Raw genomic sequence first — 24,366 nt, 5'->3', positions numbered from 1 at the left:
AAGTAGGGACACATGGCCGTGTCCCAGCCCATGTTCGTACCTGTGTAACTCTTTAACTTGGGTTACACGGCCAAACCACATGCCCATATGCCAGGCCGTGTGCTAGGTCGTGTAACTGTCTGACTTGCAACCATTTGAAAGCTATAGGGGACACACAGCCATGCCGTGTGACTGTGTGTCCCACGCGGCCGTACCATGTAACTCTGTGTCATACACGGCCGAGACACACACTTATGTCTTTGGCTTTGTGGACAAGAAAATGGCTAGAATCAAGCCATTTCTTTCACCCTTCACAAGCATAACTTTATGCATTAATGCATACATGCTCAAGACCCATAATTATATTCACAACCTAAATAAAAATGTCTATACAATGAACTAATAACCATTAAACCAATATGCCTTTTAGGAACCTCAATCACATATACAATAACATACCTAACATTTCATGAATAACCACAATTCAGTATACCAAATTGATCATGTCCAAACCAATCCTTTAAACATTCAAAATGACATAAACACACCAATCCATAAACCATTTTTGTAAACTAACATACCAACTTAATTTATCAAAAATCAAAACCATTCACAAGTGTTTATTTCATAACTTTATATCAAGCCAAAATATTTATATTTCATCATTATACCAAAAACAACTATACACTTATAGATACATATATACCCACATATACATGCCACAACCCTAAAAAGTTTAAGAGCTACCAATAATGATGGATAGTGTAAGCTGAAGATTTGATCTGTCCAAAGTCAGCAAAAGTGATCTACAAAATGACATCCAAGCACGTATAAGCTTATAATGCTTAGTAAGAACATAACAAATTAATTAACTTAGCATTAATTGAATGAAACTTTTATTGTACTTGATTGAAGTTATTGAAATGTAAACAAGGGCACGTAAGTGCAATCAGGGATACTGAAGTAAAAAAATGGGCACGTATGTGAAATTAGGGGTACCGAAGTACAAACAGGGGCATGTATGTGTAATTAGAGGTACCGAAGTACAAACAGGAGCACGTATGTACAATCAGGGGTACCAAAGTAAAAACAGAGTATAATTTATGTAACAATTAATTACTTAACTATAAAATAATAAGACATATGGAAATTCAATTTTACAATTTAATACTATGAATTTACATCGACAACTAGTGCGTAGCAGTACGACCCGCTAATTTGTAACTTTCGCATTCCCTCGATTTAAATCTGGTTGAATTTTATCTTGATCTAAATAAATAATTATACTCAAATAAGTGATTCAATCCATCTCAATTATTCAATTAAATCCATAAACCACATTATGAAAAATTACAATTTCACCCATAATATTTTAACTTTTTATAATTTAGTTCCTAAACTCATAAAATGAAAATTCATGCAATTTCTCCATTAACCCATTCTAGATGAATTTCATATAGGTCCCTAGCAACTCATACATTTCATTATTTTCACAATTTTACCATGAATATTACATATTTTTCAATTTAACCCCTAATTAATATTTTCATCAAAATTCACTTTACAAAAGTTGTTTAACTAACAATAAACACTCATTTTATTCCATAAAACATCACAAAAAACCAATATACATTCATGGTAAAACCTAACCTTTTAACATTTTTACAATTTAGTCCCTAGGCTAGCTAGATTAAGCTACAACGACTCTAAAAATATAGAAATCATTAAAAACGAGACAAAGTATCACTCACATACAAGGATAAGCTATAGCCAAACTTTGAAGCTTCAATTATGGTTTTTCTTTAAGTTAAAAGTCAATGGTAGAGAAGAAAGAACAAAGATGGTACCTTTGTTTTAATTATTTTACTATTATGTATTTTATTAAATTACTAAATTAACCTTAATTAATAACCTTGGAAATCACCTAAAAAGTGTCCATATTTGTCCATTAATATTACTAGTGGTCTAATTTCCATTTAAGGCCACTCATATTCAAAATTCAAAGTAATTTGACACCTTTTACTTATAGAACTCTAATTTTTCACCTTATGCAATTTACTCCTTTTATCAAATTATGCTTGCAAATGATAAAACTTATTAACGAAATTTTTATATGACACCGCTAACATGTTGTAGACATTAAAATATTAATAAAATAAATATTTTCATGTCAAATTTGTGGTCCCAAAACTATTGTTCCGGTTTCACTAAAAACAGGCTATTACATAAGCACAATCCAAGCTTCATGATGCAATGTCTTAAAATACTAAAATAATATCCTAAAATGCAAATACATCTACTTAAGTACAAACAATTAACCAAGTCTAGATGATTGAAATATAACTCTTTTCAAGAGTTATCATCCACACAGAGGTAATGATTACTCGAACAGTCTAACTCTTAGAGTCAATTAGGAATTTGTAGAGAAGAAACCAGTTAGACCATATGGGGCTAATAGGAGAAAAGGTCCACCAAGGACTACTTAGGGAAGGATAATTCGCATATAAGTGGCAGGATATAATTCGATAGAAATTAGATGTTAATTCTAGTTATCTAAAAGATTGGAATAAGATAATCCAAAAGCCTTGGGTCAATCTGTAAGGGTAAGGTTTTGAAATTAAGGTGAATATTAATGGAAAATAGCCAGTAGCAAGCAATGAACCCGTATCCAAGGGTGTGAGGTGGGCTGGTTAAGGTGCAAAAGAATCTAGGATGAGGCAGAATTAGGCTAAGTCCATAGAGAACTCGTGTCAGGTGGTGAACTATAGGAAGAGGCAGTGTGACGACGATGTCGATAAGTCTCTTAAAGGCCAATAATAGTCAGGGAGTTAGAGATTTCTGATTTTTAATTTTTAATTCTATTTGCTAAAGGCTTACAAAAGAGTGTTGCGTGCTATTTTCATAGAATCTCACTAAGTTCAATTGAACTTAAGAAATTGTTGCGTATTTGTAGGAAAAGGTTTGGCCCAAGAATCGAGGGGAGGGACCAAGCCAAACACTACTAGTTTAAGGGAGGATGTAGATGCCATTCATGTGTATAGAGGGGCCAATTTCCTAGAGGTTATGTCTTGAGGATTAAATCAAATGTATTCGTGATATAGGCTGAAGTCAGAATTATATATATATTGTCAATTATGCTAATGTGATGGAATTGTAAGAATTGTGGAGTTAGAATGATGAGGACTATTTTTACTGAAGCTAAATCTTGTGATTTAATAGATTCAAAATAATCAAACAAGTCAGTCTAGAAGTCTTATTAAGTAATTCGAGTTTATTGTCACATTTGGTACCCGGATTTATGGATCAGGTCAGGTATAGGGTGTGACACTGTGAAAATCTAAATTGGCATATCAAATTACGGTAGATCAATAACCCAACAAATATGCACTGAAAAAATTAGATAAAATTATATATAATGTTTACTTTTCTTACTATTTTTTTAGTGATCGTATTATCAACTACTTTTTTAGACTAACATAATACATATGGTGAATTGATTTTAATTCTTGTTACTTGTTTAGAAATTATTTTTATCATACTAATCATTTTTTATAGTAATTAATCTTTTTTAAAATTATAAATTATGTAACTGTATAATTATAATTTATATTACTAAATATTATATAGAGAATTACAATGGAATTACACTCTGTCAACCAAATATGTCTAGGGAATTACAAATCTTTGTAATTATAAGAGAGTGTAATTACTACCCTAGTAATTGCACTTTCATTTAATTACTTTGTGTTGTTCAAAGAAACCTTTTAGTTACAAGAGAGTGTAATTACTATCCTAGTAATTATACTTTCATTTAATTATTCGGAGCTGTCCAAATAAACTTTATAAAATTTCTAAAACTTACTATTATAAATAGGGAATAACTTATCTTAGGATAGCCCTAAAATCTATACTTTTTTTAAGCACATGTAAATATTGTCACATCCTCAAATTTTAAATACATACAATGGTTATTGTACAATTATGCATATTTAATAACTTCTCTAACTTAATTTAATTTTAATTAAATTACTTATATAATTAATTGCTTTTGAGAGAAAAAAATAAACACGTTGAAATGAAAAAAATCACAAGCAGAATAATCTGAGAGGCTTAAATCAAAAGTTAAAAATTGAAAAATTGATAAAAAAATACATAAGAAAAAAACTGAAAATAAAAATAAAAAACCTAAAACTAATAAATGAAAATTAAGCAAATTTGAAATAAAAAGACTGAGCAAAAAAACTGAAAATGGAAACCATAACATTGATTGCGTTTGTGTTATCAAACTTTAGTATTTGATTAAAAAATAATAGTTGAAGATGAAAAAAAGGTAAAAACCTTAAAAAGAATAAATAGAAGACCATTAGAATTTAAAAAAATAGCTAAAAATGATTTAAAATATAACTGAAAGAAAACATTTAAATTATCTAACTTAACAACTTATTATTATTTTTAAAATTTATATTCCGATTCTACAATTGTTGTCAACTTTGGCACCCCAAATATAATCTCTAACTTCACCCTTACTATTACAGCCACATACTAATAAATATATCATTGCTATTGAGATGACCCATATTAAAACTATGGAATAGTAATGGTCACCTCACATTAATGATAATAAATAATAATGGTTGATATAGTGTAGAAAAAAAAAAGAATACTAAAGATAGGAAAGTGGTTGTTATAGAGGCCTGTTTACCCAATTGAGTTAGAGAGTCAAAAGTTAAGAAGAGTGGCAGTGAAGAGAACATGAAGGCTGAGAGCTGAGGGTATGTTGAAAGAGTGTAGGCTTAGTCTTCTATTAAGGCCGATCCTCCCTTCATTCAGACTCTGATTAGATAAAGCAATTAAATCGACATAATGTTCAGTGACCAAATGACTTTATGTTCGCAATGAAGATTAGACCATTTATTATTCGGGTAATTATTTCGAGAATGTGAGTTCACAAATGACTTATCGACTTGTTAATGGCAAATTTATTGTTTAAATGTCTTCTAAACTTAACACATGTTCTAACACGAATGGAGCATAATAATATATATTATATAACAACGATGAAACCATAGATTAACAATGAAATGACAAAAATATGTCAACGTAATAATAAAGACCACACACAAAAACCATAAAACATAGAGTGTGACCACACACAAAAGCCATAGTCGCACAAAAACAACAAAACATAGAGTGTGACCACACAGAAAAACACAAAATATAGAGTGTGGGGACTAAAAGAAAAGTATATGTAGACTTGGAAATCGAAGTCCGAAACGACTTGGAAATCGAAGTCCGAAACGACGACCTTGAACAAGTCTCACGCAACTTATGCTAGTGGCAAGATTGAACAAAAGAAAAATAATGCGCAATCTCTTTTCTTCTTCGTTTTTTATTAATAAATAATAAATAATAAATAATAAATAATCGCTATTGTTATTATAAATAACTAATAAAATATAAAATTCATTTCAAAATATAAAATATAATATAATATAAAATTCAAACTCAATCCAAGCTTGACTTGGATAAATTTTAGTTACAACAATTGGAGTTCATTTTCAGATTAGTCTGACAATAATAGGGTTAAAATGCAATTTTCAACAGTTTTATAATAATTTCAACTTTATTATTTTAACTAAGATTTCATTGATAACTTTTATAGTTAGCTAATTATAGATAATATAAATTTATTTTATGTGCCTTTTATTTCATGTTCAAATATGTAAATCGTGTAATTTAGTTGACATCTCTATTGTTATATCGTTTTTGAAATTGTGGGTTTAAGTCGTGTAACAGTACTTGATCTTATTAGATATTCAAGGGTTATTTATATCTACACTATTATTTAAGTGTATGGTTGAATTAGTGTCACGAATCAACTCGACACTAACTCAATCAATGAAATTATTAAAATAACCTTATGTATTTTACATAAGTTATAATATTACAATGATTCTTTTGTCTTTTTCTTATTGTTAAAAATTGAACCTGTGCTATTAACATCTATTAAGTTTTTTTACCACTTAAACTAGAGCTTTTTAAAAGTATCTTTATACATTTCAATGTCATTATACTAGTTGTTTCACCCTTATTGTTTGTATATATTAATAATGTCGTTGATTGAATTGATGTTACAAGTCAACTCGATATCAACCCAAAAAAATAAAAATAACAAGATAAACAATTGGAGTGCATTTAATATTCTTAATACAATTACTTATTTAAATTTCCTTCTACTCACAATTTAAATTATTTTTTTACTTATTATTAATTTTAAACTATAAGTTTGATTATTTAATGCATACTATTTTTAAACGAATATATGCATTTTAAATAAATGGTTTCACACCCATAAATCTTGTCTCTGTTTCTATTTTGCTAAATTTCTTTCAGATCCATTTTCTTTGAGTCTCATTGGCTCCCTCTTTATCTGTACATACTACTTCAATTTCTATATTACGTGATGAATGGAACCAAAGAGCCTACAAATTTCTTTCCAACTTTAACCTATTACATATTCATTAATGACTTAAATGTTCAAGTTTAGTGGGCTGAATGTTTTATGACGAGCATGCTATTAATTTATATATATGTATTTCATCTTCCGCTATCCAATAAAAAATTGAAAAGCATTCATGCCTAGTGACATTTGCACACCATTCTCTAATATCTATACTCACATATACCTATAGAAGCTATTAACGGCTTCTTTATTAACCCAGTCTTCATCTTCATTTCCATCAAAGAAATTAACAATCCAAATGGGTTTCCAGTTATGGTTTTACTTCATACTCCTCATATTCCTCTTCTGCCCCACATTACAGGCAGCAGAATCTCAACAGGTTATTTGCGGAGATGAAGTATGCGGAAATCTTACAATTCCATCACCATTTGGAATCCATAGCAGCTGCTATACTCATCCTTTTTTTAGAGTAACTTGCAAACAGATCCACAAAGAGAAAAAGGCTTTCATAAGAATAAATAGGTTCGATCTGGAGGTACTCGGTTCCTTATTTGAAAACACCATTCTGATAAAAAATCCAGTAACTTACGTTAACTGTGATCATAAAAACGAGGCTGCTAGTGCCAGAGTCGATCTAACAGGCACTCCATTCTTCTTCTCAAGCGACTACAACAATTTCGCGACTGTAGGTTGCGGAAATTTGGTCACAATTTTCCGTAATGAAGCTGATGCCTTCGGCGGCTGCATTCAACCAATATGTGGCGATGGGGCTTCAGAATCTGGCTGCTCTAATACAATTTCTGGAAATTTCACTTCAACTATCGTAAACATGACAGTGATGTATCCTGTTGGTAAGGATAACGGAAAGAGATGCTCATCTGCTTTCATCTTTAGCAGGCTTTATTTCCGTGAAGCTTACCCTTTACCCATTGGCATCAATATTGAAACCACTCATGTTCCCACAACGCTCAGCTGGAATTCAAGCTATTGTGGTGATGCAGGTCAGTATCAGTCACTCGCTGTTGCTTGTTCAGTTAATTATATCGATTTTAATTTCATTCAAAGACTGGATGTACATAACTCAGATTTTAATTGGTGTTACTTGGTGCAATTTACTCATTTTCTGCTACGCCCACAGGATGCGAACCAAGACCAGGACCTATTAGCTTAAACGGTGAAAAGTCTTGTGGGAATGTTACGTTTCAATACCCATTTGAAATAATCGATCAAGAGTATCCCAATGGCTGGTTTAGAGTAATCTGCAAAAAAACCTCTAATGGGCAGACCACGCCGTTCTTAAACATAAATGGCGTCAATATGCGAATACTCGACTTTTCATTTTTGTACGGAAACGTTGTGGTGAACCATTCCATAACTTGTTTCAATTGTCGCAAAAACAGTAACAATGGGATGAGTCTCAACCTAACGGGAATCCCCTTTTACTACTCAGATTTTGACAACGTATTCTGGTCTTCAGGTTGTGGTAATTTGGCCACTATTTTCGACAGGGAAACAAGTAATCTTGTAGGCGGGTGTTTGCAGCCAAGTTGTACAATTAGTAAAGAGACTTCCTCTGCTACTGGATGCCCTTTTAATATTCCGCGGGGTCTCACTTTTTTCTCTGCAAACATGAGTGGTAGAGTTGATTCTAGCAACTATAGCCGAAAAAGATCTTGCGGATTTGCTTCCCTGATAAAAATCAGACTTGTATTTTGATTTGACCTTGGAATCAAATGATTTTGATGTAAACAATTGGACCTATGTTCCAACATCACTGCAGTGGAGCACACCGATGTCTGGATTGTGCCGTTTGAGACAAGGTATAAACACTTCTTGTAGCTCCGATCGTGAATATTGCTGGCAAAGTTTGAGCTCTACTCATCTATGTGTTTGCAACAAGAAATTTGGTATCAGTGATATTTCAACGTATTGCGAAGGTACAAATTAACACTTCTCTTTCAATAATCTATATTACATTTTACTTATATAAATATAACATTTTCTATTCCTTCGATAAATTCAGAAGAGAATTGTGGGATCTATGTTTGGTGTCACATGCTTTGTTTAAATACTCCTGGCAACTATTGTTCATCACGGGACTGCCCTCCAAAATATAAATACAATAGTACGGGAGTTAGGTGCGAGCCTGATGAGATTGTTTCAAAAGGCCCGCCAAAAACTATGCAGAGTTTGACCATCATTATTATAGGTACGTGTTGAATTCACATTTTCTTTTCTACAAATGGAAGCATTAAAGGTTTTATCGAGTTAATTTCAAGCAGTGATATATTTTGACTTGAATGTATGATGTTTGAGTCTTTATGTTGAGTTTTTCACACAGGAAGAAAAACATATCTATTTTACCCGGGTAAAATATGAACAACTTGTTGAATTTGGAGCAATAAAGTAATATTCCCGGATAAAGTATGAAGTAAGTTTTTGATTCAAAAAAAAAACAGACAGAAGCAAAAAGAATGAGGAATTGAGAGAACAAGAAGATGATCAGTATATTACATTGATCCATAAAAAATGATATACATAGAGAGATTACAACAATATTTTTAACTTGTGGAAGTGAACAAACATTAAATTCATCCTAATGATAACCTAGGACCTGTTTAAAACTGGAAAGTACTTATCCAACTTAATCCAGTCAAAAAGTTTCTGTCAAATCATATACAGGTCATTTGTTACAATAAAACGTACTTCATCCGGATAACATACGTACATTTGCAGTTGCTGTATTTCATCCGGGTAACATGCATATTTCTATTTGTTGCCACCTTTAACACTCCTCATTGGCTACAAAACAGCAGACTCCAATTTGCTTCTTCAAATACTCGTACCTGGTGGCAGCTAACGGCTTGGTCAAAATGTCTGCCAATTGAACTTCTGAGCAGCAATGGACCAAGTTGATCTCCTTTGACAACTCTGCCTCACTCACAAAATGGTATTTGATCTTGAAATGCTTAGTTTTGCCATGAAACACAGGGTTCTTGGCAATTGCAACAGCTAACTGATTGTCAACTTTGATCTCTGTTGCTTCAACTTGTTCTTCATTCAAGTCATACAAAAGTTTCCTAAGCCAAATGGCTTGATTAATAGCCCCAGCAGCTGCAATATACTCTACTTCAGTTGTTGATTGAGCAACAGTTTGTTGCTTCTTTGAGCTCCAGCTAAAAACTCCTGATCCCAGAGTGAAGATGTATCTCTATGTACTCTTCATATCATCAACCGAGCCAGCCCAATCACTATCTGAATAACCGACCAGCTTCAGTTCCTCAGCGCTTTCAAACTTTACACCATAGCCTAAGGTGCCTTTAACATACCTTAGGACTCTTTTAGCAGCTTTAAAATGTGTAATATTACAGCAGTGCATGAATCTCGATAGAAGGCTAACAGCATATAAGATGTCTGGCCTTGTTGCTGTCAAGTAGAGTAGACAACCAACCAAACTTCTATACTCCTTTTCATCTACTCGATCATGCTCACTGGTGCTTGAGATTTTCTCTCTTAATGCAACAGGAGTGCTCACAGGCTTGCATTTTGACATGATGAATTTACTTAAAACTTTCTCGGCAAATGCTTGCTGGCTTATAAAAATGCCATGCTCATTCTATTTAACTTCCATACCAAGGAAGTTGGTCATCAAACCTAAATCAGTCATCTCAAACACATCTAGCATTTGTTTCTTAAAATCTTCAATCAGCTCACCCTTGCAACCAGTTACTAATAAGTCATCCACATAAAGTGAGACTATCAACAAGGTTTTCTTTTCAGCCTTCTTCACATAGAGTGTAGGCTCACTTATGCTCTTCTCAAATCCAAGATTCGACAGGTATGCACCAATCCTATCATACCAAGCCTTGGAGCCTATTTTAGGCCATACAAAGCCTTCTTGAGCTTGTAAACCTTATGTTCTTCACCAGCAACCTTAAATCCTTCAGGCTGCTCTATGAAGATTTCTTCCTTGAGAAATCCATTTAGGAATGCTGACTTTACATCCAATTGATGCACCTTCCACTGTTTTTGAGCAGCTAAGGCAAACAACAACCTTATGGTGTCTAACCTTGCAACAGGTGCAAAGGTTTCAAAATAATCAACACATTGCTGCTGACTGTACCCCTTCACAACTAGTCTAGCCTTATGCTTGTTCAGAGATCCATCTGCATTGTTCTTGGTCCTGAACACCCATTTGACGCCTATTATCTTTCTGTTTACTGGCTTATCAACCAGCTCCCATGTGTCATTTTTATGGATCATCTCCATTTCAACTTCAATGGCCTTATTCCAGCATTCTTCTTTAGCAGCCTCTTCAAAATTTGAAGGTTCAACTATTGCAACATTACATCTCTGGTAGATGTCTGCAATGGTTCTGGTGCCTCTCACAGGTTCTTCATCAAAGTCTTCATCAGCTGGCCCTTCTTCAGCTAGTTCCAGACTATTTTCCAGCTGATCTTCATCAGTCAACCTTGCATTAGCATCATCCCAGCTCCATGCTCTACCTTCATCAAACCTTACATCCCTGCTCACTAATATTTTCTTTGTTGAGGGATCATACACCCTGTATCCCTTATTGGTACTGCTGTAGCCAACAAATATTCCTGGAGTAGCCCTTCTCTCAAGCTTGGTTCTCTTTTCTGCTGGAATAAGGGCATAGAAAACACAGCCAAACACTTTTAAGTGTGAAACAGAAGGCTTGATTCCATACCAGGCTTCAAAAGGAGTCTTTTCCTTCACAGCAACAGTTGGCAACTTGTTGAGCAGGTACACTAAGGTATTGACAGCCTCAGCCCAAAACTTGCTTGGCAGCTTGCTCTCAAACAACAAACATTTGGCCATATCAAGTACTGTTCGATTCTTCCTCTCACATACTCCATTTTGCTGAGGAGTATAGAATATTGTTAGCTGATGGTGAATCCCAGCTTGTTCACACAACTTCTGGAACCTTTCAGACAAATACTCAGGGTCATTATCTGTTCTCAAAGCCTTAATCTTGCAACTAGACTGATTTTCAGCCAATGCCTTAAATTTTTTGAAGGCTTCAAACACTTCTGATTTCTGCTTTAAGAAATAAACCAAGCAAAACCTGGTTAGATCATCTATAAACAGCACAAAGTACTTACTATCATTTAAGGAAGAGGTCTTCATTGGTCCACAGACATCAGAATGGATTAACTCAAGTCTTTCTCGAGCCTTCCATGCCACATTAGCAGGAAAAGGTAACCTGATTTGTGTGACAGCCCAAAACTGACCCTAGTCGGGAAGTGGTTTCGGGACTGCTAAACCGAGTCTTATAAATGATTAAAAGTTATATTCTGTGTTTATGAAGTGAGTAAATGCATGTGTGAAAGTCTCATGCATTAATTTGATCATCTTTATGTGAATTTTTTTTATTGGACTTATATGAAACTTTGTTGGAAAGTGAGAGGCTAATTTACAATGGTCTAATAGTACATGCATTGAAAGGAGTGGTTTTGCATGTCAATTTACCCAAGTTAAATAGGGTGGCCGGCCATGTTATGGATTAAATAATATTATAACTATTTTATGCTAATAGTTTATGTTACAAAATGAAATAATGAATAAGGTTAATAAAATACAAGTTAGTGGGAGGAGAAACCAAAGTTAGCCTATGTTTTCTCCTCCATTGCCGTAACTAGAGAAAGAAGAGGAAGAAAAGCCTTTGGGGAAGAAAATTCGGCTAAGGTGGATACCTAAAGTAAGGTAAGTTCAATGTCATTCTTGGAAAACTTATGCACCATTTGGATGATTAGTTTAACTTCTACCTATTTTATGGTTTGAAGATAGGTTTTGTATGAGTTAAGTTTCGGTTAAGGTGGATTGATTAATTGGGTTTTATAAGGAAATTATGCCATAGCCGAATGTGTCTTGAAGAAGATGTTATATGTGCTTATTATAAGTATATGTATATTCGGCTAATGAGTTTGAATTGAAGTTTCGATAGGTTGTGGGTTGAGTGGCCGAGTGAACTATAGGCTTTGCAAGGATGGAACAATGGGAGAGTGACTAGAATGGGGTAAAGATTTTTGGATGAGTGGCTTAGAGGAGCCTAGTACATTCGGTCAAAGATTGAGCCTATTTAGAATGTAAATTTCTTCCTCTATGATTAGGTTCCTTGCATGTTAATTGGTTCTTGTTAGGACCAAAGGATCGATCAATAGGCATTAAAAGGCTAAATGTGTGAATTTAAGGTATAAGAACCTATAGGTAATTACCTAGGTAATGTTGGAAATTAATGTAGTGTATTCGGCCATGTAGAGTATATCCTAGAGATATTATGTTTAATTCTCTATAATCGGCTAAATGAGTGATAATGGGTTATAATGTTGAATGGAATTATATGTATAAGTGGTTAGTAAAGTGATTAAACTACCGAATTTAATTAGTAAATGTGTTCTAAGCTTGATGAATTTTGAGATGCGATTGGGAGTAAATTTGTCATGAGCATACTTTGTTAATAATAAATATGATAAATGTATATATATATAGCTGAATGTGATATGTGTGAATTATATGTTAAATCAAGACTTGGTAAGCTAGCTATTAAGGTGAAATGCTAATGTTAGTATTTGATTTGGTGATAATCTGTTTGGGGACAGCAGCAGTAAGGTGATTTTGGAAAATCGCCATAAATTATAGGAGTTGAATTAGAAGCTGAGTGAATTATGTCATTAAAGCTTGAAGAGTCTATTTTCTTACAAAAGAAACTATAAAAACAAAAGAGTTACCGATCTTGAGATATTTGAAGCATTGTGGGGCTGAGTCATAATGACTGCTGGATTCCCTGTTCTGTTTTTAGAAAATCATTATAAATTGTACAAAAATGATTATAAGATAAAATTTATATGCTTAGACTCCTTAATGAGTCTAGTTTCTAATGAGATCAAATACAACACATTTTGAATTCTGTAAAGTGAGAAATTGGAGTCGTAGTGAAGAGTGGTCAGAATAGTCAAACAGTGAACAGGGGAAACTTTAAGAAAAATCTGGTATTGATTGGCCAAGCCTAAAATTCTGAAAATTTTATGGATGGAAGATATACGAGTCTATATTCAGGGAAAATTAACGGCAAGTGATTTGGAGTTTAGTAGCTCCAGTTATAAGTAATTTAGTAACTACTGCTCAGGAAAACAGCTCGTAGTGAATATGTGATTTTGTTGTAAACATTAATGAAAGTTTGCCGATGAATTATTTATTGATTAATATAAAGCTTGCTATAATCTATGTGTGTGAAAGTCGGATCAATATATATAATATTATTCTGAAAGTAATACTTGAATAGTCGATTAATGACTATTTTAAATTTTGTTGAACTTAAGCTCAAGAGCAAAGGGGAACTAGATCCGATAAAGGGAAGGAAAAAGTAATTGAATAGCCGTTGAAGTCGTTCGACGACATTTGAGGTAAGTCTTCGAGTAATGACCCTACTTGAATTATATTGAAATGAATAGTCATACTATGACGGATAGTCGAATGTGCTTAGAGACTATGTTATAAAGCCAATTGAAATTATGCTCTTTGTGTGCGGCTACTGAGCCGAAATTTGAAAGGTTTAATAAATGTTTTGTGTTTGAGCCTTAGTAACGAAGAAATGATATGGATGTGTTATGATTATTGACATATGTGTGCATGAACATTGGAATATATCCGGGTTATGACCCGAAGGCAATTATGCGAGTTGACATATCCGGGCTAAGACCCGAAGGCAATTATGCGAGTTGATATATCCGGGTTATGACCCGAAGGCAATTATGCGAGTTGACATATCCGGGCTAAGACCCGAAGGCAATTATGCGAGTTGATATATCCGGGCTAAGACCCGAAGGCAATTATGCGAGTTGATATATCCGGGCTAAGACCCGAAGGCAATTATGCGAGTTGACATATCCGGGCTAAGACCCGAAGGCAATTATGCGAGTTGATATATCCGGGCTATGACCCGAAGGCAATTATGCGGGATGATATATCCGGGCTAAGACCCGAAGGCAATTATGCGAGTTCATATGTCCGGGTTAAGACCCGAAGGCAAATATGTTTGCGGCTGTATTCGGTTAAATACCGAAGAAACTTGGGTTTGAATGTGAGCGTTTTGTGCTGTAACTAATTTAATAAATATGCTCGACCAACCCGAACGATACGGTATGTTTGCATGTGCATTGGAAAAGTCGATTCATTTTAAATAGTATTCGTGTGATCGGCTAACGAATTTTTCGGCTTTTAGAAAGGTTGATATCTTGTGTATATATGTTGATGAAGTATGATTATGAAAATGTGTGTTATTAAAGTGACTTAGTTAGCTATGTGAATGTAATACTGTAGTTAAAGCCGATTTCATTACTTGAGACTTACTAAGCTTAAAATGCTTACCTGGTTGCTTTGGCTCTCTGTTTTATAGATTTTGTTCGTTAGCTATCGGATTCGGGATCAGCGAAGTCGAAGTCATCTACACTATCAAGCTCTTTTGGTACTCTTTTAGTTGAACTCTGGATATGGCATGTATAGGACTACCCCCTGTTGTTTAAGTTCTTTTGTGATGTATGTGTGTAAAGCCATGCGAAAATGGCTTGTAGATGTGGAGTATGGCATTAGACCATTTGTGTTTATGTATGTATATATATGGTTTCACGATGTGACTATGGATTGAAATGGAAGTGTTGGGCTAATGATCAGCCATTGGAATGGCTAAATATGATCACATGTGGACCTATGTATGGCAAAACCCTAGTTGGTCCATGGTAACCACAAAATAGGTAAAGTTTATCTTGAAAACAGATTTTGACAGCAACAGTGGTGTAGAATTGAAAAATCACATAAATTCGTAGGAGTGGAATTAAATAGTGAATAAATTATGTAATCGAACCTTGATGAATCTACTTTCATATGGAAGTAACGAAACAATTATAGGAACAGTACAGGAAGAGATATTCAGGTTCTTGTGGAACAGGGCCAGAACAGTTTCTGGATTCACTGTTCCGCCTTTGGAAATTCACTATAAATTGACCAGAGATAATTAGGGGTCATACCATATATGTATGGATTCCTCTCTGAGTCTAGTTTCCATAGAAACAAACGGCATTAGTATTGAAGCCCTGTGCAGAGAGATATCCCAGTCGTAATGGGAAAATGTCAGTGTAGTCGACCCCTGTAACATGAGAGACTTTGACTAATAAACTGTACTAATTGGCCCGACCAAAAATTCTAGAAAAAAATATATAGGTGGGGACATGAGTCTAGTTTCAGGGAAAAATCACAAAACTGATTTTCGAGTTGTGAAACTCGAGATATGATTTTTGAAGCGACTAGTACTCAGACTGGGCAGTGTCTGGGAAAATTTTTTTTAAAAGTCTGTCAACACCTCGTATTCGACTCCGGTGACGGTCTCGGGTTTGGGGTGTTACAATTTGCTTACCAAGCTGGCAAACCTCACAGACAGTGTCTTTTGGTTCAACTTTTGACATGTCTTCAACTAAGTTTAGCTTATGCAACTGATCAAGTGACTTGTAATTCACATGTCCAAATCTCCTGTGCCATAGACTAGCATCATCAACAAGGCTGGTGTAAGCCCTCTTCTCTAGTTGATTGACATCAAGTATAAAACACCTGTCTGTCATTGCTACTGTGACCAACTCCTGACCATAAGAGTCTTCAACAATGCATGAGCCATTCTTGAAAGCAGGTGAGTAACCTTTTTCTACAAACTGACCAACACTAAGTAGATTCTGATCTATGTCAGCCACAAAAAGTACATCAGAAATCACTTTGTTACCTGACTTTGTGTTGATCACCACATTGCCCCTGCCTTTGGCTTCAATCAGATTCTCATTGCCAATCCTGATCTTTGAGGCAAAACTTCTGTCGAGCTCCTTGAATAGTCTTTCATCAGCTGTCATGTGGTGTGTGCAGCCACTATCCACTAGCCAATCAAAACTGACTTTGCTCGAGGTTGCAAAACAGGAGGCTGTAAAAACATGCTCCTCTTGAGCTTGAAGATCCTCAGCAGCCTTAGCTTGCATTTGTTGCTGAGCTTGTGCCTTCCCTCTGTTTTTGCATACCCTCTCAACATGTCCCAGCTGTTTGCAGCTCCTGCACTGAACATTTGGTCTGTGCCAGCAGTTCTTCTCCAAATGTGAAGTTTTCTTGCAGTGAACGCATGGTGGAAATCTATTATTCCCTGCATCTCTCCTTGATTTCTCCCTTCTATCGACCCAAGGTTTTTTCCCCTTTTGACTAGAACCTGAACCTTCCTTGGCATTTGCTTGGAAAGCTCCTTCAGGATGCTCTTCCTGCCTATTGGCCCTTATTTGCTCAAGTGCATATAGGGAATTTACCAACTCAGACAGCGAGATGGTTGATAAATCCCTCGAGTCCTCCAATGAAAAAATCTTTAACTCAAACTTCTCTGGAAGAGTTGTAATGACCTTTCCAACAACTTTACGATTCCCATTTTTATAAAACTTTCAACTAACTTCTTGAACAATGTGTAATTTTTGATCGAATGCCTAGTGATTCCCGCGCGATATTCATATTGAGCATTTGCGTCATACCTCTTGGGAAACAGAGGTTGCAGCGGCTTTAAATAGAAAGGGGACACTATGTGCACATCGAATAGGTTTTGATACAGCTCCCTATAAGTCATAGGTATAGGCGTGGACTGTAGTCTTTCTGTGTTCGTCCTTGTATTGGATTATTGTTTTGGAGTACCCGAATGGTTGGCGGTTACCGCTTTCGGTTGGTTTATAGAGAGTGACTTGGAATGACCTTTACTGTATGTACTCGTATTGTTCACCTCATTCTCCTTTTTCCTTGAGGCTGACCTCTTGGTACTTTCCCCTGTGTCTATTTTGCCGCTCCTTATCACGTTCTCAATCATTTCACCAGTCATCACTATGTCTGAGAAGTTTTTGGTGGTGCTCCCCAATATATGAGTGATAAATAGAGCCTTTAAGGTATTGATGAATAACACAGTGGTCTCTTTTTCTAGGAGAGGCGGCTGGACATGTATAGCAACCTCCCTCCACCTTTGGGCGTATTGTCAAAAGCTCTTATTTGGTTTCTTTTCCATGTTCTACAAGGTGATCCTATCCGGGGTCATATCCATCACATGATTATACTGTTTCATGAAGTCTTGAGCTAGGTCCTTTCATGAATTGATCTTAGTACGGCTCAATTGGTTATGCCATTTGGATGCTGCCCCAACCAGATTGTCTTGGAAGCAATGAATCAATACCTGATCATCGTTGATGTACGCCTAAAAAACATGGTAATATGAGCCTCAGGGTAGCTAGTCCCGTTATACTTCTCGAACTCTGGAGTTTTGAACTTTGGGGGAAGCACCAAGTCCTGAACCAAGCTCAAATCTTTAGCGTCGATCCTACAGTGATAGTCAGCACTTTCTATCACTTTGAACTTCTCCTCTAACCACCTGCATCGGTCTTCCTATTCTTTCAAAAGCTCTACTTTCGGCTTCTACCATGTTATCTAGATTAGGGACTACAGGGTTAATTGGTTATCCCCTGGATTAGAGCCTGAGCCAGTTTGATAGTTGATTGGTATCGAGGTATCAGCTTGAAATTGTTAGGGCCTAAATATAACGGATGGCCTTCGCGTGTGCATCTCAGGTTACGTTTGAGCATTTTTCGGGGTGAACCTAGAAGGGTAGAGAGGATCTTCTGTAATGGATGGCCTTCGCGTGTGCATCTCAGGTTGCGTTTGAGCATTTGTCGAGGTGAAACCAGGGGGGTAGAGAGGATCTTCATGGTCATTCCTAGTATTGACTATAAGACCCTTTCCTTTGTCTGGCCCATTGGTCAGTAGTTATGTTAACTGGTCCATCATATTTCTTTGTGATTCCAACATTTGGTCCTTCATATCTTGCTGGATTTTGGCCAGTTGCTCTTGCATTTGTGCTTGCATCTGTTCTTGCATCTGCTTCTGCATTTGTTCCAACCTTTCTAGTTTTTTATCCATTGCTTTAGTTTTTTTCGTGTACTGTAAGGATGCGTACTTGGTAGATTTTTGTCGGTTTCCAGATTACTGAAATAACTTTTTTAATTAATTAGGATCTTTTGATGAACTTTAATGCATATGATGTAATGTAATGTAGATGCATGAAATGAATGCAAAAAGGCGTCGATTCTGATTCAATCTCATTTACAAAACTTTACTAGAAAACAAAATTCTTTACATAAAACGGGTTACAAATAAGGCTATGCCCTAATGCTCAAAGTTTTAATTTTCGTAAGTAGTGAAGCTAGCTCCTACCCCAGGTTTGACTCCAACTCATGCTTCACACTTAGTATATCTGCTTGAATTGCTTAAGTCTGTAGATGGTCTGCCACCTCTTGAACCTGGGCCACAGCTTTGCCCATAATGTAGTCTCTGTCCCTAATTTGACTCAGAGATTGATGGAGTTGCTTATTACACCGCTCATTACTTGCTTCAAGTAGCCCAACCTGGAGCTTACTGTTTTGTAACACAATCTCAAGTTCTTCAACCTTCCTTTTCAACTCCTCAATCTTATCCAAACTCGCCTTCAACTCTATTGCAGAATTACGGCTACGATGTTGATGAAGTGATTTTTCCAGTTCTGCTATTCTGGCTTTAACTCCAATCTTCTCATTTTGGGCTTCTGACAAACTTTTTTCTAAGGCTTCTTTTCAACCTTGGGCGTCTTGGTATTTTCTCTCCCACCGATCAGCTTTGGCATTCTTTTCTTGGATCTCGTGTCACTATTGTTTAGACAATTTTCCCAACCCCGCTGTTCTCATTGATAGGCGCAACTTCTTGTAATCCGTTTTTAGGCTATCCAAATCTTCCTCGGCCTTATTCTTTCCTTTTCTCCATTTCTTGGTTTCCAATTTTTGAACATCGACATCTAGTCTCAAATGCATCTTTTCATCTTCCAGTTGCTCTATCTTCTTTCCAAGCTCTGCATTCCTTTTTTCAAAGTCTTACTTTATGATTTCTAACTTGGATGGGGCTACTTATAGATATTCTTCCATCGACTGCGCGCCCTCTTGATTTGGCTCGGGAATATTATTGTTAATCATTTTACAAAACCATCCATTGTATTCAGGAGTTTTCATTGAACTAACAACCAATCTCTTCATCTAGCGGGTCTGCTTCCAAGCATCAGAAATCTCTCGAACCTTTTTCTTATAATTGTTCCCCTTATATGAGAACTCATATTGAGCTAGTCCGTGTGTCACTAGTACAAACTACCTTGATTTGTACTGCCTTAATATGAGTAAAAGGGCATATCCAACGGCTCCTCAAATTCCAAGTAAAGGTACCCAATCAAAACCCCCACACCAATAAAGGATCTTGTCGGAGACCATCCAAAGGGCTCTCCATTCACTTTGAGATTTTGAAGAATTGCCATCCACCTTTCCTCTGATATGTTGTCCCTCCTTTGCGTAGCTGCGTCCTCCTTTAATGGGGAATAATTCTTAAGGAAGACTCGGTAAGAGACTTTTCCCACCTTCTAGAAATGACCATGAAACCATACCAATAATAACTGCACGCATCCGATAAATCTACCTTCACCTACCCTCTGACACATGTTCAAAGATCTGAATGTCTCGCTAGAATTGCAGGTACAGATGTGACCTTTTTATCAAGTCGATCAAATAAATCGATGACTGCTTCATCTATATGCCTTAAAACTTTAGGAAAGACTACCAAACCATAAATACTCAAGGCTAAGACGTCAACTTTCTTCTTTACATCCGGATGTTCTAGGATTAGGTCCCTCAAACTCACCTAAGAAATGCATTTACCATCCCCTTTTTGCTGAATTCAAGCTGTAACCCAATGTTCACTCATCCCGGTAATATTCATTAACTTCTTCACAAAAGTTGGGATATTAGCGGCCCTAGAGTAAGTTTTGCTGACGTGGATCTTTGGACAGCGAAGTAAAGTGGTATATTCTTCCATAGTGGGCACCAAGTCCACCTTCCCAAAAGTGAAACAACTATAGGTAGGGTTCCAAAACTGAGCCATAGCCTAAAACAAATGCTTGTCCACCTTGATGTCGAGCAAGTAGGGTAGATCGCCATAATTATGTAGAACAGCTGCTTAGTCTCATCATCCTAATGGGCCCATATATCTCTCAATTCTTGAAGCTCATTTTGTGTCACACTGATACGAGTGAAGTCTCACAATTCCAATGTATACCTCTCAGCTAGACTATCTCCTTTCTCTAATTGAAATTTCTCTGACCATATATGAACAGCCGCATTATCCTCCACTTTATTAAGAAGTTCATTCTCCATGGCAAGCCTTCTAACTTAGTAACCGAACATGAATCGACACTTTTTTAAATATGCAATGTCATGCAATTACAGTAAAAAAAACACAACAAGTCAGTATCATATACAAATTATAAAATTCAAAGCAACCAAAAAATAGTCAAACACCTATTTGGGTAACCGCTAAGGTTTAGCATAGCTCTACCTAGGGTGAACTCTTAGGGTTCACTATATGCAGTTCAGTTCTGAAGAAAGGGTACCTGAATCAGCAGATTTCTCAATCCTCACCCATTATAGGCTCATATGGATCGAGTTTAGTTCAGGGGAATACATTTCCCTATGGCTATGCGAAAATGAAAATCCCACGAAGACATAGGTACGGATGTATCCCAGAAGCAGTCCACTAGCCCATGCGAAGGTCCAAACCTCACGACGGCATAGTTTCTCACTCCCACTTAAAAGGTGTAACCACAACGGTCATGCAATGCAATGTAAGAGTATTCTACGAGACTCAAACCACAACAATCATAAGGATTACAAACAAATGTAACAAAAGAATCATGATTTTTCAAATCAAAATTTCAATTTTGGATAAAAGGACAGAAAATAATCAATTTTACGGCTTGACTCTCTTGTTTGCTCCCCAGTGGAGTCGCCAAGCTGTCGAAACCAATTTTATTTTGAAAAATAGGGATCGACTTTAAAAAGAAATATGGAGTCACCACCAATCCTTTTTGTTTAGGTGTGATCGGATCACCTATAAAACATTTTATTTTATTAAAATATTGATTTTGGCCTACGAAATTCAAGAAAATAGGTTCACGAGTCGGTTACGTGCGAGGAAGGATTAGCACCCTCACAGCGTCCAAAATTGGTACCTTATTGATTAATTAATGTCCTAATGTCGAAAATTTTAAAAGATTTTAAAATACAATCCCTTTAAAAAATGTTTGGATAACTCGAAGTGGATATTGAGATTCTCTTGTTTTGAAGAAATAAAATATCATATCCAGCACGTTAGGATATGTCATTTCAAACCCTCGATACCAAGATCATCTCATGATTTCCAAAACGCATGCATTGAAATTTTAAAAGGATATTCGGTTATTTGGTCAAACAGTAAACCGAAACCCAGCACATTAGGGCACGATTTCTCAAATTTCCAAACACAAAATATTGCCTTGTTTTTTAATTGAAGAAAACATGGATGAAATTTTAAAAGGGTATTTGGTTATTTGGTCAAACGGAAAATCAAAACCCAGCACATTAGGGTACAATTTCTCGAATTTCCAAACACAAAATATTGTCTTGTTCTCGAAAGGTTACTTTTGTCACTATTGAAAATAAAAAGAGTTGATGATTTAATTAAAAGATAATTGATTGGACTAAAACATTTAAATGACCATTCATAGTAAAAAATTTACAACATGCATAAGAATGATGACATATTATCTTGCCAAAACACATAACAAAAGCACTAACGAATCATGGTGTTGGAAAGCATAAATAATCGAATATGATACAAATGAACAATATAAAAACAATGAATTCAAATTGCGACACACAAGGCAAATAATCATTCAACATACATTATTCCAATATTAACACTAACAAATTTTTAAGATGAATGAAACAATACATATAACCAACAATAAAAAATAAACATAAAGGAAATTAAAAATAAATAGAATATAAGCAATTTAAAAATAATAATAAATAAATTTAAAACAAATAATGTAAAAAAGTAGTTTTAAGAATCAATAATATACAACAATTTAAAATAGATGATATATAAAACATTTAAGTATATATGTAAAAGTGTAAAAATAATATTGAAACACTTTAAAATAAATAATTAGAATCTAAAATAAGGTATATAAAATAATTTAATATAAAAAAATAAAAGTTTAAAACTAAATAAATAAATGAATTAAGTAAACTAGGGACAAGATTTAAAACCAAAACAATATTTTAAGGATAATTAGTAAATAAATAAATTATTAAAGCCGAATTAGGGACTAAAATAAGGTGCGCGCAAATGAGTAAGGGCCAAATGTGCAATTATTCCAAGCTCCTAAACACAGCGTTTAACTATAGACTAAATTAAAACTGCGCATAAATCTCAGGAAAACATTAAAAAACAAAAGAAATAGCAATATGACCCAATCGAATGATAGAGAAAGATGGAGAGACTAATCGCGCAAATTCCCGTAAAAGACCAAAACACGCGGATCCTGGTTGTGTCTGGGTCGATTCATCGGGTTGTGGACTAAAACGACGCCATTTTGGGCATTTGGGGCATGCTCCAAAACGACGCCGTATGGGGGTATTATATAAGCTAAAATTTTGTTAAAAAATTCATTTCCCCCTTTCTTAAAAAAAAAACTTTAAAAACTTTAAAAAGAAGCTCTCTCCTTCCCCGATTTCTGGCCATCTGTCCGGTGTTGCTCCGATCATCGGACCGCCACGCCTCCGCCGTGGAAGCCACCGTACATGGTGGCCGGAAAACCCAAAAGACCTATTTTTTAAAGCTTTCAACTTCCCGAACCTATTAGATGCCGATTTTCATCGGAATCGGCGGACCTAACCATCTACGGTGGTGCAAATGTTATGAACAAAGTAAGATGTTATGAACATAGTAAGATTTTTCTCCTTTTTCTTTTATTTTCTTCTATATATATATAATAGATACACGAGAAGAAGAGAAGAGAAAGAAAAAATAAAGAACCACCTTTGAATTTTTGATTCTCTATTTTTTGATTTGATTTGCTTGTGTGCGTAAATTCATACATTGATTATTTTTTAGGCTTTATAACCGAAAGAAAAATAAAGGAAAAAGAAAAAAAATACAAGTTTTTCTATTTTCTTTCGTATTTGCTGTTGTCCTCTTGTCTGTTTGCAAGTACGGTGTTTACTGGCTCATACGGAGGGTACGTGGCAAGGGCAACTAGCGCGTACGGAGGTGGGGGCAACGTCGCAAAGGAGAAGTTAGGGTTCTAATTTTTTTGATTTTGGGCGAATTTGGGTTAAGGTTTGTTTGCCTGAACCTTGGCTTAGATTTTGGGCCATTGGGCCTAGTTTAGTTGTTGGGCTATTGAACCCTTGTAATTTGGGTTGAAATTTTGTAATCTGGACTGGACATTTGTTGTTTATTTTGGGTTTATTCTCTGCTTTAATCTGGGCCAAAATTGGCCTATTACACTAATCATTCTAATTTATCGGTTAAATAATATAAAGACAGTAATTAGTAGTACTTTTAGTCTTTGTGGGAATGATATATTTGCTCACCGTAGCTATACTATTAATTGATAGGTGTACTTGCCTTAGTCAGATTTATAGTTGATTTACTACTGCAATCAATTGTTGGTATATGACTAAATTTCAAGTTAAAGAACATAAATATCATATATATTTGATAACTCTTTTAAAACAGAATAAGAGAAAAAGAGAAAGATAATTAATATTATGAACTTGATTTGATAATTTACTTGTTTAAGGCATCAAATTAATTATTTTAGAATTATTTAAAAAATATAATTTAGCAATTTTATATTTTTTTTTAATTTTTAATTCTTTAAATCTATATATTTATATATTTATAAATATTTTGAAAATTTTAATATTATTTTGATTTTTTATATTTTTTAGATG

General features: G+C 35.1%; 1 protein-coding gene across 4 annotated transcripts; it reads left to right on the top strand.

Annotated features, from left to right (window-relative positions):
- The first annotated feature begins 6,561 nt into the window (after positions 1-6,561).
- On the top strand, positions 6,562-13,869 carry LOC107903794 (putative wall-associated receptor kinase-like 11). 4 transcript variants are annotated; one of them, XM_041079085.1, is made up of 4 exons: positions 6,562-7,443; positions 7,581-8,379; positions 8,466-8,651; positions 13,786-13,869. In XM_041079085.1, the coding sequence occupies exons 1-2, from the start codon at positions 6,741-6,743 to the stop codon at positions 8,156-8,158; spliced, it is 1,281 nt and encodes a 426-aa protein (XP_040935019.1). In that variant the 5' UTR covers positions 6,562-6,740; the 3' UTR covers positions 8,159-8,379; positions 8,466-8,651; positions 13,786-13,869. The 4 variants fall into 4 exon arrangements, with proteins under 4 accessions (XP_040935019.1, XP_016685451.2, XP_040935018.1 ...); XM_016829962.2 differs by lacking the exon at positions 13,786-13,869 and adding an exon at positions 9,259-11,659; XM_041079084.1 differs by lacking the exon at positions 13,786-13,869 and adding an exon at positions 9,256-9,379.
- The last annotated feature ends 10,497 nt before the right edge of the window (positions 13,870-24,366 follow it).

This window comes from Gossypium hirsutum, chromosome A10 (assembly GCF_007990345.1).
Source record: "Gossypium hirsutum isolate 1008001.06 chromosome A10, Gossypium_hirsutum_v2.1, whole genome shotgun sequence".
Lineage (NCBI taxonomy): Eukaryota > Viridiplantae > Streptophyta > Magnoliopsida > Malvales > Malvaceae > Gossypium > Gossypium hirsutum.
The sequence above is the reverse complement of the archived record's forward strand: the minus strand, read 5'-3'. Positions and strand labels throughout refer to the sequence as shown.

Bases quoted from the DNA above. Each gene is read 5' to 3' on its own strand.
- LOC107903794 (XM_041079085.1), top strand. From the start codon at position 6,741: ATGGGTTTCCAGTTATGGTTTTACTTCATACTCCTCATATTCCTCTTC. The intron at 7,444-7,580 runs GTCAGTATCAGT...CTACGCCCACAG, and splicing joins AAGCTATTGTGGTGATGCAG to GATGCGAACCAAGACCAGGA.